At 43.7% G+C, this 16421-nt stretch overlaps 1 protein-coding gene across 3 annotated transcripts in view; it reads left to right on the forward strand.

The window, feature by feature from the left end:
- LOC115099385 (kyphoscoliosis peptidase-like) overlaps window positions 1–16421 on the forward strand; it is a 121011-nt gene that overhangs the window by 42097 nt on the left and 62493 nt on the right. For all 3 annotated transcript variants that reach the window (XM_029616992.1, XM_029616993.1, XM_029616994.1), the window contains 2 exons: window positions 12704–12812; window positions 14076–14193. In XM_029616992.1, coding sequence (XP_029472852.1) covers window positions 12704–12812; window positions 14076–14193 — 227 coding nt within the window. The remainder of the gene's footprint in view (window positions 1–12703; window positions 12813–14075; window positions 14194–16421) is intronic.

Here is a 16421-nt window from a genome sequence, read left to right on the forward strand (position 1 = left end):
GGGTGTGCCAAGTGGAATTGGCATAGCATCTCCTTGTCTGTAATATTGGCCAGTGGTTCCCAGGAGTTTTCCTCATCTCCCAAGAGATGAGGTACTCCCATGTCTTGCTTCTTTTACGTACATCAAGGATGTCATCTATGGCACATTCAATGACATCTTCTGTGTCCAGGCTGATAGGCTCTGGTTCTTTTCTGGAGAACTCGGAGAGTATCACTGGCTTTAGTAGAGATACATGAAATGCACTGTGTATCTTCATTGATGGAGGCAGTTTGAGACTGTAAGTTAAATTTCCTAATCGCTGAAGGATGGCGAAAGGGCCCACAAAGTGAGGAGCAAATCTTGCAGAAGGGAGATTGAGTCAGAGGTATTTTGTGCTTAACTAAACCTTGTCTCCAGGCTGGAACTGGGGTGCTTTTTGATGATGAGCATCATAGGTCCCCTTTGCCTTTTGTCCTGCTTTAAAAATTATCTCCAAAGCTAGGATAATTCTGCTGCGGTGGCCTGGGCAGCAGGAGAGGCTACTGTCAATGGAATAGGCAGCAGAGGTAAAGGCTGTCTCCCGTAGACAAGTTGGAAAGGGGAGGACCCCATTGAAGAAGCAGGATGTGAATTGATGGCAAATTCTGCCCAAGGCAGTAATTCAGCCCAGTCGTTCTGTCTAGAGTTGACATAGGATCGCAGAAATTGTTTCAAGGTCTTATTCATCTTCTCATTCTGACTGAGGATGGTAGGCAGAGGTTAAATCCAAGGTAATGTCGAATTTTTGACATAATGCTCTCCAAATCTTTGCAGTAAATTGCACTCCTCTGTCAGATAGGATATGTTTGGCCATCCCATGAAGATGGAAGACGTGTTTAATGAAGAGTTTTGCTAACTCAGTAGCAGAGGGTAATCCTGGTAATGCTACAAAGTGTGCCATTTTAGAGAAACGGTCGACCGTAATCCATATGGTGTTATTGCTGCTGGATGATGGCAGGTCCATTATGAAATCGGTAGTGATATGGGTCCATGGTTCATCCAGCGATGGTTGTAGTAAACCCCAAGGTCGCCCAGGTGGTGGCTTTTGCTTGGCACAGACAGCGCAGGAACCCACATATGCTTGCACGTCCTTCTTCATGGTTGACCATCAGTAGTATCTTTGCAACATTGCTAAGGTACGACTCTGTCCAGGATAGCCTGCCAGATGGGAATTGTGTGCCCATTTCAACAGTCTTTTTCTTAAACCACTGGCCACCACCGTCTTCCCAGCAGGTACCTTGTGGGTGGTTGCAAGAACCACTCTTGTGGGATTGATGATATGACAGGGTTCATCTGGCACATCCTGTGGTGAGAATGAGAGTGATAGGGCATCAGCCCGGGTGTTCTTCTCTCCTGGACGGTATTGCAGAAGGAAATCGAACCTGTTGAAAAACAGAGACCATCTTGCCTGACGGTGGTTGAGTCGTTGAGCATGTCAAAGGTACTCTAGATTCTTGTGATCGGTGTATGCTACTATTTGGTGTTGTGCGCCTTCTAGCCAGGGATGCCACTCCTCAAAAGCCAGTTTGATCGCGAGAAGCTCCTTGTCTCCTATCCCATAGTTTCTCTCAGCAGGCGAAAATCACCTGGAAAAGAAGGAGCAAAGATGGAGCACATTGGATTCACTGTACTGACTTAGAACCGCCCCCACACCAACGTCGGATGCGTCAATCTCCACAAAGAAAGGATGGTGTGGGTCAGGGTGTAGGAGACACGGCTTCTTTTGAAAAGCCTCCATGAGCATCATGAAGGCTGAGATGGCTTCAGGAGACCAATTGGCAGGGTTGGCTCCCTTCTTGGTGATAGCAGTTAGAGGGACTGTCAATGATGGGTAGTTTTTAATAAAAGATCGGTAGTAATTGGTGAATCCCAAGAAGCGATGCAGTGCCTACAGGCCTGTGGGTTGAGGCCAGTCCCGGATACTCTCAAGTTTCTTGGGGTCCATTTGAAAACCGTTCTTCGAAACAATATATCCCAGGAAGGGTACAGCTTCTTTTGAAATTCACACTTCTCAAGCTTTGCATAAAGGTGGTACTCACGCAGGCATCTTAGGACTTTCTTAATATCCTCCTGATGACTTTACAATCCTGAGAAAAGATAAGTATATCATCAAGGTATACTACTACGCATTGATACAGTAAGTCCCGTAAGATGTCGTTCATCATATTTTGAAAGACTGCAGGTGCATTACTTACTGAAGGGCATGATGAGGTATTCAAAGTGTCCATCACAGGTCTTAAAAACAGTCTTCCATTCGTCTCCTTCTCGAATATGCACCAAGTTATAAACTCCTTTTAGGTCCAATTTGGAGAATATTTTGGCCCCTTGGAGTCTATCAAACAGTTCAGATATTAAGGGCAGGGGGTACCTGTCATTGATGGTAATCTCATTCAGACCCTTGAAGTCTATGCAGGGGTGTATGGTGCCATCTTTTTTCCCTACAAAAAAGAAGCCTGTACCAGCAGGAGATTTGGAAAGTCTGATAAATCCCTTTTGTAGATTTTCTTGTATGTAGGTAGACATAGCTTTGGTCTCAGCTACAGAAAGAGGGTAAACTCTTCCTTTGGGAGATTCAGAATTTGGCTTCAGATTTATGGCACAATCTAACTCTCTGTGTGGCGGAAGAACATCAGCTGCTTGCTTGGAGAAAACATCCTGAAAGGAGGTGTATTGTGGAGGTAAGCCAGGTAATGATGGAGTGGTAGGCATACAGATGAGCGGTGAAACTTCAGCAAGACACCGACTATGACAGTCTGGTCCCCACCAAGACAGTTCCAAGGTAGTCCAATTAAATTGTGGCTACCTTGGAACTTGAAGCCATGGCAGCCCCAACACCACCGGATGCATGGCTTTTTCCAACACTAGAAAGGAAATTGATTCTGAGTGTAGGGCTCCAGTGCGTAGGCCAATGGCCTGGGTGGTTAATGAAACTTCTCCAGGAAGTGGTTCTCCATGGATGGATGACAATAGCAGAGGCTTAGCTATTGGTGTGGTAGGAATCCGCAAACATTCGACCAAGCACTTCAGAATAAAATTACCTGTGGCACCGGCGTTAATGAGAGCGAGAGTCTGAAATTCGAGACCTCCACAAAGCAGAGATACAGGTAAAGATAATGGAGGAAAGGGAGAGGTGAGGCCCAGGAGAAGTCCTCCCGCAGATCCTAGGCCCGTCAGTTTCCAGGACAAATGGGACAGGTTTGGAATGCATGACCTGATTGGCCACAGTACTTGCACAACCCCATGCGCTTGCGATAATGTCTCTCCTTAGAGGTCAAGTGGCTTCGACCTAGTTGCATAGGCTCTTCCTGCTCTAGGGGTGCATACGATAAGCTGGAAGCAATAGACACAGGTTTAGGATGGTTAGCCCCCGCTGTAGACTTTTGTGGACTCTTAGCTTCTTGAGTACGATTGCGGATACGGTGATCAATTCTCCCTGCTAGTTCCATCAGGGACTCAAGGGAATCAGGCAAATCACGAGCCACTAATTTGTCCTTTATGCGAGAGTTGAGACCCTCCATGAATATGGCACATAAGCATCCAGTGTCCCAATGCAATTAGGAAGCTAGAGTCTTAAATTCAATAGCAAAGTCTGTAAGTGGCTTGTTACCTTGCTGAAGGTTGAGCAAGGCGGATCCAGCGATGGTCTGGCGAGCTGGGTCATCAAACACAGACTTTAAAAGTTGTAGAAATCCTGGTAGGTCATTCAGGATAGAATCTTCACATTCCCATAGCGGTGAAGCCCAGGCCAGGGCTCGTCCTTCAAGGAACGAAAGGATGTAGGTGGTTTTTGAAACCTCAGTGGGAAAGAGGGTAGGCTGTAATGAAAAATGCATGCTGCATTGATTGATGAACCCTCTGCACATCTTGGTTTCACCTGTGAAGCGGATAGGTGTAGATAAAGGCACGGTGGTCTTAAGAGTTACCACTGGTGACAGCAATTCCTTCACAGGAGGAGCTGAAGAGTTCAGTTGAGCATGTAACTGATTGAAGGCAGTAGCTAGGTTCTCCAATGACTGTAATCCGCTGTGCTAGGCCAGGGATGGCCTGCAGGGCTGCGAGCTGAGCCGAGTCTATTGAGTTAGCAATCTGTTGTGTTTGAGGCATTGTGGATCCTTGGTCGCAATGGAGATGACTCCACCCAGGGGGAGGAGCCCCATGGGGAACCACTGCGATAGGCTGACACAGATAACACAGAATGGATAGAGTCTTTATTGTACTGCTGCAAATAGATGGTGAAGCAGGAAGAGAAGGCACTGATCCATGAGGGGCCAATACACTCAACAGGCTCAGAATTATAGTCTCACCCAGATGTTCACGTTAGGCAGGAGCCTGCACTGTGGGTAACGCCATGGCTGGTGGATGGAGTTGGAGCGCCAGTAGAGGTACTCACAGAGTGAAGGCGTCTTCCTGATAGTAGAATGGTGAGACCGAAGTTCCGTGGTGCAGGATTTGAAGTAGATAGGCCCTCAAGGAGCGGGTACCCAATGGTCTGATATTCTGGAAATGAATAGAGAGAAAAGACCCCCGAGGAGCAGTTGTCTTGGTTAGTGAGGACCCCGAAGGGAAGCTGGAAGTGAGAGACCCCTGAGGAGCAGGTGTCTAGAGCTTCTGCTGGAGCGAGGTCCTTAGCGTGAAAGTGGCGTCTAAGTGTACAGCTTAGAGCAGGCAAAGTAGTGAAGTGAAGTCTTTCTAACTCAAATTGGTAGTGGAAGTGGAGGCTAGATATACCCGGAGGTACTGACGTCATGAGATGGGGCCGCCCATGAGGTTCTCGCCATGACGTGTATTTGAGCATCTGAAATGTGCACGCTTGCACCCTAGGAGGCCACAGGAGTGAGCATGGCGGATGGGGTTGCCCATGCTGGTCTGGAAATGCCGAGGCCCTCGGCACCGGAGACAGCCATCTTGCCCAAAGAGAGAGAAAGGGGCGAAAAAGAGGTAAGGCAAAACAGTCGCAGGCATCTGTGACCGATGGACGCAACAGTGATTGTGAATTTATTCACTCTTTTCACTACTAAGTATTATGTCTAACACAGGAATAAGATGCATAACATTCCATGCAGTTCCTAAAAAAAGTCCTACAAAGTATCAAAGTTTAAGCGGTGCTACTACAGAAAAAACACTTAGATAAAACTGATCATCAGAACCCCCAGTGACAATGGGTGGGGAAAATATTTTCCTATCAATCTGGAACTAAAAAGACAGGGGTGGGAATACAAATAGAAAAGCAAGTTCCTTTTCAAGAAACCAGGGTTATAGAGGACCCAGATGGGCATTATTTGACAGTATCAGCCTCAGGTCAACTGTTTGGCCAGAACTTAAGTGTTCTGTTCTTTGTATGCTCCCAATATCTATGACCATGGTTTCTTTACAAAATTAGCTTATTTATTATTGGAATTCAGCACTGGAACCTTGGTAGTTGGAAGGGATTTTAATTGTGTGCATGATCAGAATCTATATAGATCATCTATGACAGCAGGACCCTCTGCTTATAAGAATAGGGGAATTACTTATCTGTGTCAGAAGTTAGATTTGGTAGATGCATAGCATGTGCCACATCCACTCGAAAGAGTATACAATCATGTCTCTCATGCATATAACTCTCTGTCTCGTAGAGTCTATTTTTTTATTCAGAAGGAGGCCTTTACTAGGATGACTCATGCAGATATAGGTCCATTGACCATCTCTGATCTTGTTCTGGTGTGGTTGAACATGGAAGGCTTCATGCCTGTAGGAACTGTTAAGTTTTGGAGATTTCCCATTTATATAATGATCAGGGTTTCAGAGACATTTAAAAAAAAAAGGTGTGAATTTTTTTCTGAATTTAATGTTGCCCATCAAGTTACACATGTATTCTATTGGGAGACTGCAAAACCAGTTCTAAGAGGGGAGATTATCTCTTCTGCTGCTGAAAAGGAAGACTGTTCTGAAAGAGATCCTAGCCCTGGAATGTCAATTACTAATTGACAAAAGCAATTATGAAAAATATTCATCTGTGAATAAAGCCAAATTTGTGGCAAGGATTACCTTATTATAAGTTCCATCAATATGGTAATAAAACCGGGAAACTTTTGGTAATATCACTAAGAAATGAGCAGGTCCCAAATTCATACCTACTATGCACGCATGTTTGGTGCTATGGTAAATTCTGGGAGGGAAACCTGCAATATTTTCTGTAGGTATTATCATTCTTTATATACTGCAGATAATGTCAATGTTGACGCTATTAAAGCATTTCTTAATAAGGTGGACTTGCTCAAATTGGCATCTGAATAGCTGGTGAATCAGTACAAACCCATTCAGTTGCAGGAAAATTTAAGTGGGATCCACAATGCCAAATTGTATAAGACTCCAGGCCCCACTGGATATTCTGCTGAGTTCTACAAGCTTCTAGTTCATAAAATATGCTTACCATTGGGAAATATGTTTGAAGAGTTGGTCCAAATTGAGTATTCCCCCTGTCCTCTATTAAGGCAATTATTATGGTGCTACTTAAATTGGGAAGAGAGTTACTCCTTACAGCTTCTTACAGAACGATATTCCTACTACATTTTGATGTAATGCTCTTGGCAAAGGTTTTGGGAGACAGGCTAGCACAAGTTGTCTCTTTGCTGGTTAAGGAAGAGAAGGTCAGCTTTGAAAAGGAGAGAATTTCAGTCTTGAATGTAACAAGAATCTTAAATTCTAACGCAATTAGTAGTCATCATAAAACTCCCTCAATCCTACTTAGTCTAGATCCTGAAAAAATATTTAATATAGTGAACTAGGTTTTCATATTTGAATCTCGGAAGATCTTCGGAGTAAGATTTTTCATCAAGGCAGTCCAGACAGACATTGTACAGCTATCCATAGGTGACAGTAATGGTTAAAGGCTAATGACCATATAGTAGTGATTACCTTAGGTCAGGGGTCGGGAACCCATGGCTCGCGAGCCAGATATGGCTCTTTTGAGGGCTGCATCTGGCTCGCAGACACGTGTCGCCATACTTCGCGGTTCCCCGCTGACCCAGCTGCTCCCCGGTCCTCCGCCGCCCGGGCTTAAAATGCTGTCAGCCCGGGCGGAACGCGGCAGGACAGCTGGAGTCAGCGGCACCGGCGTGCTCTCTTCTCCTCCCCCCCCCCGCGGCCCGGAAGAGGAAGTGGAGAGCATCGGGTGCCTGCGCGGGAAGAAGAGACCACACTAGCGTGGTCTCTTCTTCCGCGCAGGCACCCGATGCTCACCACTTCCTCTTCTGGGCCGCGGGGGGGAGGAGAAGAGAGCACGCCGACTGGAGTCATCCGGGTGCCTGCGCGGGAGTCATCGGGTGTCAGCCGGGTGCCAGCGCTGGAGTCATCGGGTGCCTGCGCGGGTCTTCCCGCGCAGGCACCCGATGCTCTCCACTTCCTCTTCCGGGCCGCGGGAAGAAGAGAGCACGCCGGTGCTCTCTTTTTCCCGCGGCCCGGAAGAGGAAGTGGAGAGCATCGGGTGCCTGCGCGGGAAGAAGACTGCAGCGCGGCTCGGAGGAAAATGAAAATCTTCAACCGCGGCCGATGGGACTCCGCCTTCGCCTCCGCGAGGGCTGAAAATGAAGGAGGTTAGCGTTGGGAGGAGGCTGCTGCTGCCGCGAGTTCCCGGGGGGGGGGGAGAGAGAGAGTGAATGAGCGAGCAAGCATGTGTGTTTGAGATCCTGTGTGTGTGAGTGAGAGATTGCATGTATGTGAATGATTGAGAGCCTGTATATGTGAAAGAGAGTATGTCTGTGATTGAGATCCTGCCTGTGAGAGAGAGAGCATGAATGTAAGTTTACCATTGGGAACCTGCATGTGTAAGTTTGTAATTGAAAACCTGTTTGTGTGAAAGAGTATGTGTGTATGATTGAGATCCTTTGTGTGTGAGAGAGATCATGTGTATGTATGATTAAGAGCCTGTGTGTATAAGTAAGAGAGAGACCATGTGTGTCTGTGTGTGATTGAGAGCTGGTTTAGGTGATGGAGCATGTGAGTATGTGATTGAGAGCCTGTGTTTAAATGAGAGAGAGAGACCATGTGTGTCTGTGTGTGATTGAGAGCTGATTTAGGTGAGGGAGCATGTGAGTATGTGATTGAGAGCCTGTGTGTAAATGAGAGAAAGAGAGGACATGTTTGTAAGCATGTGAATGAGAGTCTGTGTGTGAGAGAAAAAGACAGCATGTATTTATGTGATTGAAAGCCTGTGTGTGTGTAAGCGTGAAAAGATAGACAGCATGTGTGTAAATGTGTAATTAAGAGCCTATATAAGTGAGAGAGAAAAAACATTTGTATATGTGAGTGACTGAGAGCATGTGTGTATAGGTGTGTCATTGAGAGCCAGTGTGAGAGAGAGCGCTGGTATGTGACAGAGAGGAGAAAGTTCCAAGCAAACCACCCCACCTCCTGCTAATTCAGAACAATCTCAGGACACCTGGATATCAAACGTTCCCAGGTATGCAGAGCAAAAAAATTTTTGTATCCTTATTATTTTTCATTACTGGATCTTTGTGTCTGCTATTTTGAAATATTTTGTTGGTATCTGGAAATGTTTTATATGAGTTTTTAATTATTGGATATTCCACTCATCAGCTGTTTCGAAATATGTTCTTTTTGTTAGTACAGTTTTACTGCTGATGATTTTATATTTCTTGATTTGTTTTATAAGGATGTGTGATGTTTCTTTTTTCCTTTGTTACACTGCATACAGAGACTCTGGCTTGTTGCAGTTTCCAATTCAGTTTTTGTCTGCATGCTTCTTGTTATGCGTTTTGGTCTCTTTATTCTATGTTAGGTGAGGGACAGCACGTGATTCAGGTGAGGTTTTCTGCTGGCGTGTAGTTTCTGTGTAGGACTCTATAGCAGCCTGACTTGGTCCGTTTTCCTAATAGGAGATGTATTGGTGTCTTAAGGCCTGGTGTAATATTTTCAGAGACTTATTGTACTTTAAAAGTGTGATCTTACATAAAATGCACACATTTACTTGTATTTAGTTTTAAACATATTGTATGGCTCTCATGGAATTACATTTTAAAATATGTGGCGTTTATGGCTCTCTCAGCCAAAAAGGTTCCTGACCCCTGCCTTAGGTCATTCTTGTTTGTCTACCATTTAAACTGGCTGCTTTCGCAGACGGCCTATTTTAACATTTGTCAGAACCCATGTCCTCTCTATCAGCACTTCTGGAAGAATTCTCTCTATATGACAATCTTGCAGGCTTCCTCTTGAATCTTGATAAATCTGAGGTGCTGTCTGTGACAGAGTCAATGCTTCCTATTAAATGGGTAGGAGATTCACTTAAATATTTGGGGATAAAACTACATAGGAACCCTCAGTTAGAGGTAGATCTCTAAAAAGTACGCCGGATTTTATAAGATACGCGCATAGCCGCGCGTATCTTATAAAATCCGGGGTCAGCGCACACAAGGCTGCGCAAAATCGGCAGCCTGCGCACGCCGAGCCGCGCAGCCTGCCTCCGTTCCCTCCGAGGCCGCTCCGTAATCGGAGCGGCCTCGGAGGGAACTTTTCTTCCGCATCCCCCCACCTTCCCCTCCCTTCCCCTACCTAACCCACACCCCGGCCCTACCTAAATCCCCCCCCTACCTTTGTTGGGTTGCCATTTCCTCTCAAAGACAGTCCTCTTGTTTTACCATTGTTAAAATCTTTAACAGCCAACCATCAAGGGAACTCCCAGATGTGTGGTAATGTGCAGCAGACACAAAGCACATTTAGATAAAAAATAAAAAACCAAAAAAAGTATAAAATATACAGAATAAAGAATTTGAAGAGTAAAGACGACAGCTAGTGAAGGTGACAATCACAGAGTGGTTGTCTCGCATATAACTGCCGCACATTACCACACATCAGGGACTTCCCTTGATGGTTGGTTGTTAATGATTTGCAGTACAAGGGAACGGAGGTTTTTGTTGTTGATTGTTAAAATCTTGGCAATCACTTAACATGAAATTACAGTTAAGGAGCAGGATTTCTAACTATTTACCTTTTTAAGGTAATAGGAATTTTCTGTCAGGTTTTCACTCAGGAGTTTTTTCATCCTGTGATGCTAAAGGGCTGCAAGTGATATCACAATTTCTTAATGAGGAGGGAGGAGTGGAATCTTTTCATAGATGTGACACAGGAGTTTTGGCTTCACCATAAACAGTTCTTTATCTATTTACAGGCCCGACATATTTACTCACTGAGTTTGGGGGAGTTGCAATATAAGAATAGAGAGTTTCCTATCTTTACTCTGCTCTGTTAAAAAAAAAAAAAAAAGAGAAACATTCAACTTATGATAAAGTTTTAGACTCTTGGAAACAAGACTTCTGTGCTGATATTTCCAATTTACAGTACACCAAATGTTTTGCCAGGACATGGTCTGTAACGAGTAATATTTCCTAAGGGGGACAGTACACACCTCATGAGGAATTATTTTTCTCAAAAGCTTGCTCCCTTAGCAAAAATTTTTGCATCTAACCAATGTATTAAACATACATTGAGCATAGGAACACTGAGAAATCAGTTTTGGATTTGTCCAGAGAATTTGGCATTTTAGGGAAAATGCTCAGCTATGTGGGTGAAGTTACCAGGGTAATGCTGTCCAGGGATCCTAAAGTAATCCTTTTCTGAGATAGATTTACTAAACTATGGGTTTGGAAGGCCCATATATTATAATAGACACTACTACGAACAGTGACGCCCTATAACGTAATCCCCTACTAAAAAGAAACTAATTCAAAATGCTGTATCTACAATAAAGCTGGTTTCATATAAGGGGTAGTTTTTTGAGCTATTTTGGAATATTGCTCAATAACAATCACAGGTAATTCTTGCTGTAAAACACCAAAGTATAATCATAGACCAGTTTGTGATTCCTGTTATTTTATAACGTATTGGGGCTTTTTATTGTTGCAATAAAAACAACAACTGAATTCACTTAACTTGCACATCAATCCATGTTTCTTGAAGGAAAAAATTATTTTTTATCACAATCAATTGTTCCAATGGAATTCACCGCAAAGATATATAGGGATAGATTCTCAAAGGGTTACGTGCGTAAGATATGCGTGTAACCCCCGAAAACCTACCCCTGCGCACGCCAAGCCTATTTTGCATAGGCTCGGTGGCACGCACAAGCCCCGGGACGCACGTATGTCCCAGGACTTCGAAAAAGGGGTGATCCAGGGGCAGTCTGGGGGCAGAGCAGTGCTCTGGCACTGTGGCCTGTGCCGGGGCATGGCACGCCGGCAGCCAGCCAGCGCGTGTAAGTTACGCCTGCCTCAGGCAGGCATAACGTTTGGAACAACGGGGAGATTTAGTTAAGGCTGGGGGGTGGGTTAGATAGGGGAAGGGAGAGGAAAGGTGGGGGGAGGCCAAAAAAAAAGTTCCCTTCAAGGCCATTCCAATTTTGGCAGCGCACGCATGTTATAAAATCAGGTGTACATTTGTGCGCGCCGGGTAGCGCGTACAAATGTACCCCGCGTGCGTAACTTTAAAAATCTGCCCCATAGTTCTTTAAAACTTCCACAAAACAAGAGTACTCCGGCATGTTGGTAAACCAGTAATAAACCAACGATGAGCCGCTTCTTCAATATCTCCGACTGGAAAACCAGAAGCTGCAGCATTTTGGCGACTATCGCGCCTGTATCAGGGGTCTTATTCTTGTTAGTTCTTTGGACTGGCATCTCATTCAGTGAATTCCATGGGAACAAAGAATTTTTTTCCTTCAAGAGACATATGGATTGATGTGCAAGATAAGTGAATTCAGCTATTATTTCTATTGCAACAAAAAAGCCCCCCAAAGTTGTAAAATCACAGTAAGCTGATATATGATTATACTTTGGTGTTTCACAGCTCAAATTAACTGTGATTGTTATTGAGCAATATTCCAAAATAGCTCAAAAAACTATCCCTTATATGAAACCAGCTTTATTATAAGTACAACATTTTGAATTAATTTCTTTTTAGTAGGGAATTACATTGTAGGGTGTCACTCTTCCTAGTAGTGTCTATTATGGTCTTTGAACTGAAATGGGACAGGCTTCTTGGTCTTTTATTGTACTGGTAAGTCCTTATATTAGTCAGGAAATTTATTTTAAAATATCGGTTCAGTGATGAGCCACCCTCTTTGATGCATTGGAGAAATTCATTTTATCATATTTTTGAAAAATATGCCGAAAAGACAGATATGTCCAAAAGAAAAAAAGTGTTTCTAAAAATTTGGGATCCATATTTGCAATTGCTATCGCAGAAAGCAAAGAGTCTAATATATTCAATGATTTTTAAGGAAAATAATTTTGCCTGTTTCTGAATGTACATTGCATTGTAGATTGCACCAGGTTTTTGCTGGCAACTCTGTTTCTATTCATCCTATGGGGGAAACTCTCAGGGAGGGTTTAGGGTGGGGGGTGAGCTTTATGGCTGTTAAAAATAACATTTCCTTGCTAATCTTTGTTGTGACACTTTGTATTTGGGCTGAGGGAAATGAACTAGCTTCCATGATTCTCTATACTGTTGAATTTTCAATAAAAAAGATTTAAACTTAAAGCAGAAACGATCTGATATCAAACAGACCGGGGACTGGTTGACAAGTATGAGAAAAAGTAACTGCTGATATGCAAGAAATATCACAGCAGTCACATTCACCAGCTCGTCTCAGATCTGAGGTCTCACATCCACATCTTGTTCTCCCACAAAACAGGTGAATGTCAAGGGAAATGTGCGGCAGTTGGTGAAGGTGCTGATGCGGGAAGCTCACACAGATCTGGAAAAAGTCCGAGCCATCTGGATCTGGATCTGTCATCACATAGGTGAGGCCCAGTCAGTGATTTCCACAGCTACACAGACAGTACAAGGAAACGATTACAGTACTGCAGATTACCTCATTCTAATGATTAGCGAGTTTGGTTCTTTTATCTCCAAAATAACTTTCCTGTCAAATATACCTCTCACTGGTGTAATACATCAAAAGCCTGGAACATGCCAGGCATGGGTACTGTCATATTTTCTCTGTAGAGGACTCTTCTTGAGAAGTCCTCTACTGGACTTTTAGGGTCCTAATACTGGACACTAAAGCCAGATTACTTGCCATATCAGCCATCTGAAGACTCTTAATGAGAGAAGACAGAGAAATATTTTAATCCCTGTGGAATGCAATGGTCTGACCTCAGTCACCAGGCATCTGGATTAATTCCAGTGAAAAGCATGAGCCACTAGTGTGTCTGGTCTCAGGGTCTATCTTTTATTCCAGATATCACTATAGTCCACAATATTTAAGGAATATAACCTGGGGGTTTTCTCTCAAACAGAAACATTTCCTTTCCAATTGTCAGAAACAGCACATGAATCTACTTTCTTTAAATTACAATATCTATTATTAATCACAAAAACTTATGATCCATGAGCAAGCATAAAACACTCTTATGAAAACTACTTCCCAGTAGGGAAGCTGACTATGGAGATAGCATGTGGCTGGGTAGATAAAGACATGTTTACTGACCCTGAGGTGATTGGAGAGGCTGGAGTGAATTTTTCTATTTTGTATTTTAATTGTTTTATATTTATTTTACTATGTTTATGTTATTGTTTTATTTTGTGGTTTTGTACCTCACTTTGGGCAAAATTTAATGAAATCTGGAAAGTGATTCATACATTATGTTAAATAAAATAAATAAATAACCTGGATACAAATATAAATCAGGGCTGTGTCAGGGGATAAGTACTGGCTATATGAGTTGATGATTTTTATGTGCAAAAAAGAAAAATACAAATGAAATTGGATTATACAGAATCATAAGGATTAGGAAACAGAAGATAAGAGCTGTTTATCTCATAGATGAGTGTCCCATACACAATTATTTCTATTAATTTATAATAGCTTCCAGCAACAAAAGAGTGTTGACATTTAAAATTCTCATGTGAAGTTTATTGTTGGTAGGAACAGAGTATTTGGATTACTGAAAAATTTTATTTTTGTATAGAGTTGCAAGACATGACAAATAATATTTTCAAGCAGTTGATAACTTCATTTGAAATGTTTTTCTATGGGATTTCCCCCTTTCTCTCACTTTTAGAGTATGACACCGTGGGTTACCACAATCATGCTCAGCAAGAAACTGAAACCAATGATATTCTGCAAAGCAGGAGGGGCATTTGTGCAGGATACTCTGGGCTCTTTGAACAAATGTGCAGGTAAATGAAGAGCTGAATACATCAGTTCTAGGAGACCTTTATCCGTTCTTTATCCGTTTGTCTATCAGCAGCACTCCTGGGACTTCATGTGGGTCCTTACATCTTTTCCATGCAGAAGGCAAATTACTACAACCAGTATCATAATACTATATATAGTAGTCTGTCTCTAAGTAATAGACATTGCTTATCTCACTTTCTCTGTTATCTGCTCCATTACTGCTGGCATCAGCATCCAGATTCTATATCCAGTACCAAGATAGCGAGCAGACACATTTATACTCTGTCCTGATAGAATTCTAATAGGCACTTCTTCTCTGGAAATAGTAAAATACCAAGGACATTTCAATTACAAATCTCCTTCTCTTCCTCCTCTGTATGTAGCTGCTCTGGTATACACACTCATCCATCCCTTCCTTTTCTTCCCTATTACTTTCTCTCTTTCATCTTTCACACTACCTCATTCTATAGGCGCAATTAAGAATAAAGATATAGCAAATAACCAGTTTCTAGAGGGGGAATGTGGTTATTCCTGGTATTTGATTGTACATTGTAAAAGCACTGTCTCCTTCTTCCATCTGCACTGCAAGTGCCTGAATCCACTGGGAGGGGGTGTCAGAAAACCAGGGATGGTATAAAATCTCCATGCAGGATCTGGGTAATTTTAATGTTCAGCTCTGTCTTTAATCTTTTTCCATAGTGCTAATATTTCTTCCAGGTTAAGGGTTTAGAAGTTCTAAAACAGAGTATGAGCTTCTGGTAGATGTAACACCCTGGCCATGATGTAGTATCAGGATAGGAGCTAGATTTCAGAAAAGCCTTCGATAGATTCTGTCCTACACAGGAAGCTCATAAATAAACTGAATGAATGATCTAGGGGTGGCACTTAAGGTAGTCTGCTGGACTGAGGGATAGGCGGAGGAGTATGATGATAAATGGTGTTCACATGAAAGAAAAGTGATAAGTGGTGTGCCTCAGGGTTTGTTCCTGGGGATGGTTCTGTTCAGTATATTTATGAGTCATGTTGCAGAGAGCGTAGGAGAAAAGGTTTGTCCTTCTGAGGATGACACTAAGATTTGCAACAGAGTGGACATGCCTGAGGCAGCAGATGGTATGAGAAGCAATCTAGGAATTTTTGAGGAGTATTCAGTTATTTGGAAACTAAGTTTGAATACTGAAATGCAGAATTATACATTTTGCATGCAAAAAACTAAATGATCGATAAACTTAATGATTGCTATACATTGGAGCCTGGGAGGGGGACAGGTGTTACTGATGCTCATAGGACAGGAGACAGTGGGGTGATTTATATCCGATGATTTCAAGGTAGCAAAACAGTGCAACAAAGAGGTGGCCAAAGCTGTAGGGATGCTAAGGTGCATAGGATGATGCCCTCTGAATAGTTTAACAATGGCTGTGTTAAAATAGGGTGAATGATAAGTTGCTCACTGAAAATGCCTTAATATGGGCATCCCTGTTATGGGAACAGGGCAATCACTTGCTGACTAACTGGGCAATATTCTTGCAAGCCTTTTTTCCCCTGATGTTCGCAGACTGGCACTGGGTACACACAGCAGAGAGAACTTTGCAGACAAAGGTTGTGTTACGAGCGCGTCCTCCATGTTGCTGACGAACCGAAGGTTTGGAGGCCTTTCGGATTCTGTTGCGGGCGCGAGGAGCACGGTCGCCTCTAGAGCAGGGAAGGAAGGCATTGGCACTGTCCCTCAGGGCGCCCTACTCAGCCCACCGACACGGGCGGACCCAATGGGCTGGTCGCGGACCACCCTGTCCTACAGCCGCAGGAGCGGGACGAGCACAGGGAAGAGGAAGTGGTGGGTTGCTGCACTCCTGGCAGTCTAAGGCAGGTTGCTGCACTCCTGGCAGCCTAAAGCAGGCAGGAACATCCGGAACAAACATCAAGGCAACAGGCAGAGACACAGGACAGGGAGCCATCAAGACAAGCGAGACCATGGAGGACCTGGACTGGTCTGAAGACACAGACAACTATGGAACCCAATCCGAAGGCAAACAGGAACCGAAGTGAAAGTCCTCTTATACTGCTGTATGCAGGCAACTCCTTGGGAGGAGTTCACCTGGACCGCCCCTCACTGGCCCTATAACTGCGGTGGAGTGCTGCGGGCCGGCCCCTAGGGAGAAGGGCGTGGCCGAACCAGGAAGTCCAAGCAGAGCCAAGCAAGCCACCGGCAGGCCTCAAGAACAGCGAGGCCTTC

This window comes from Rhinatrema bivittatum, chromosome 9 (genome assembly GCF_901001135.1).
Source record: "Rhinatrema bivittatum chromosome 9, aRhiBiv1.1, whole genome shotgun sequence".
Classification (NCBI taxonomy): Eukaryota; Metazoa; Chordata; class Amphibia; order Gymnophiona; family Rhinatrematidae; genus Rhinatrema; species Rhinatrema bivittatum.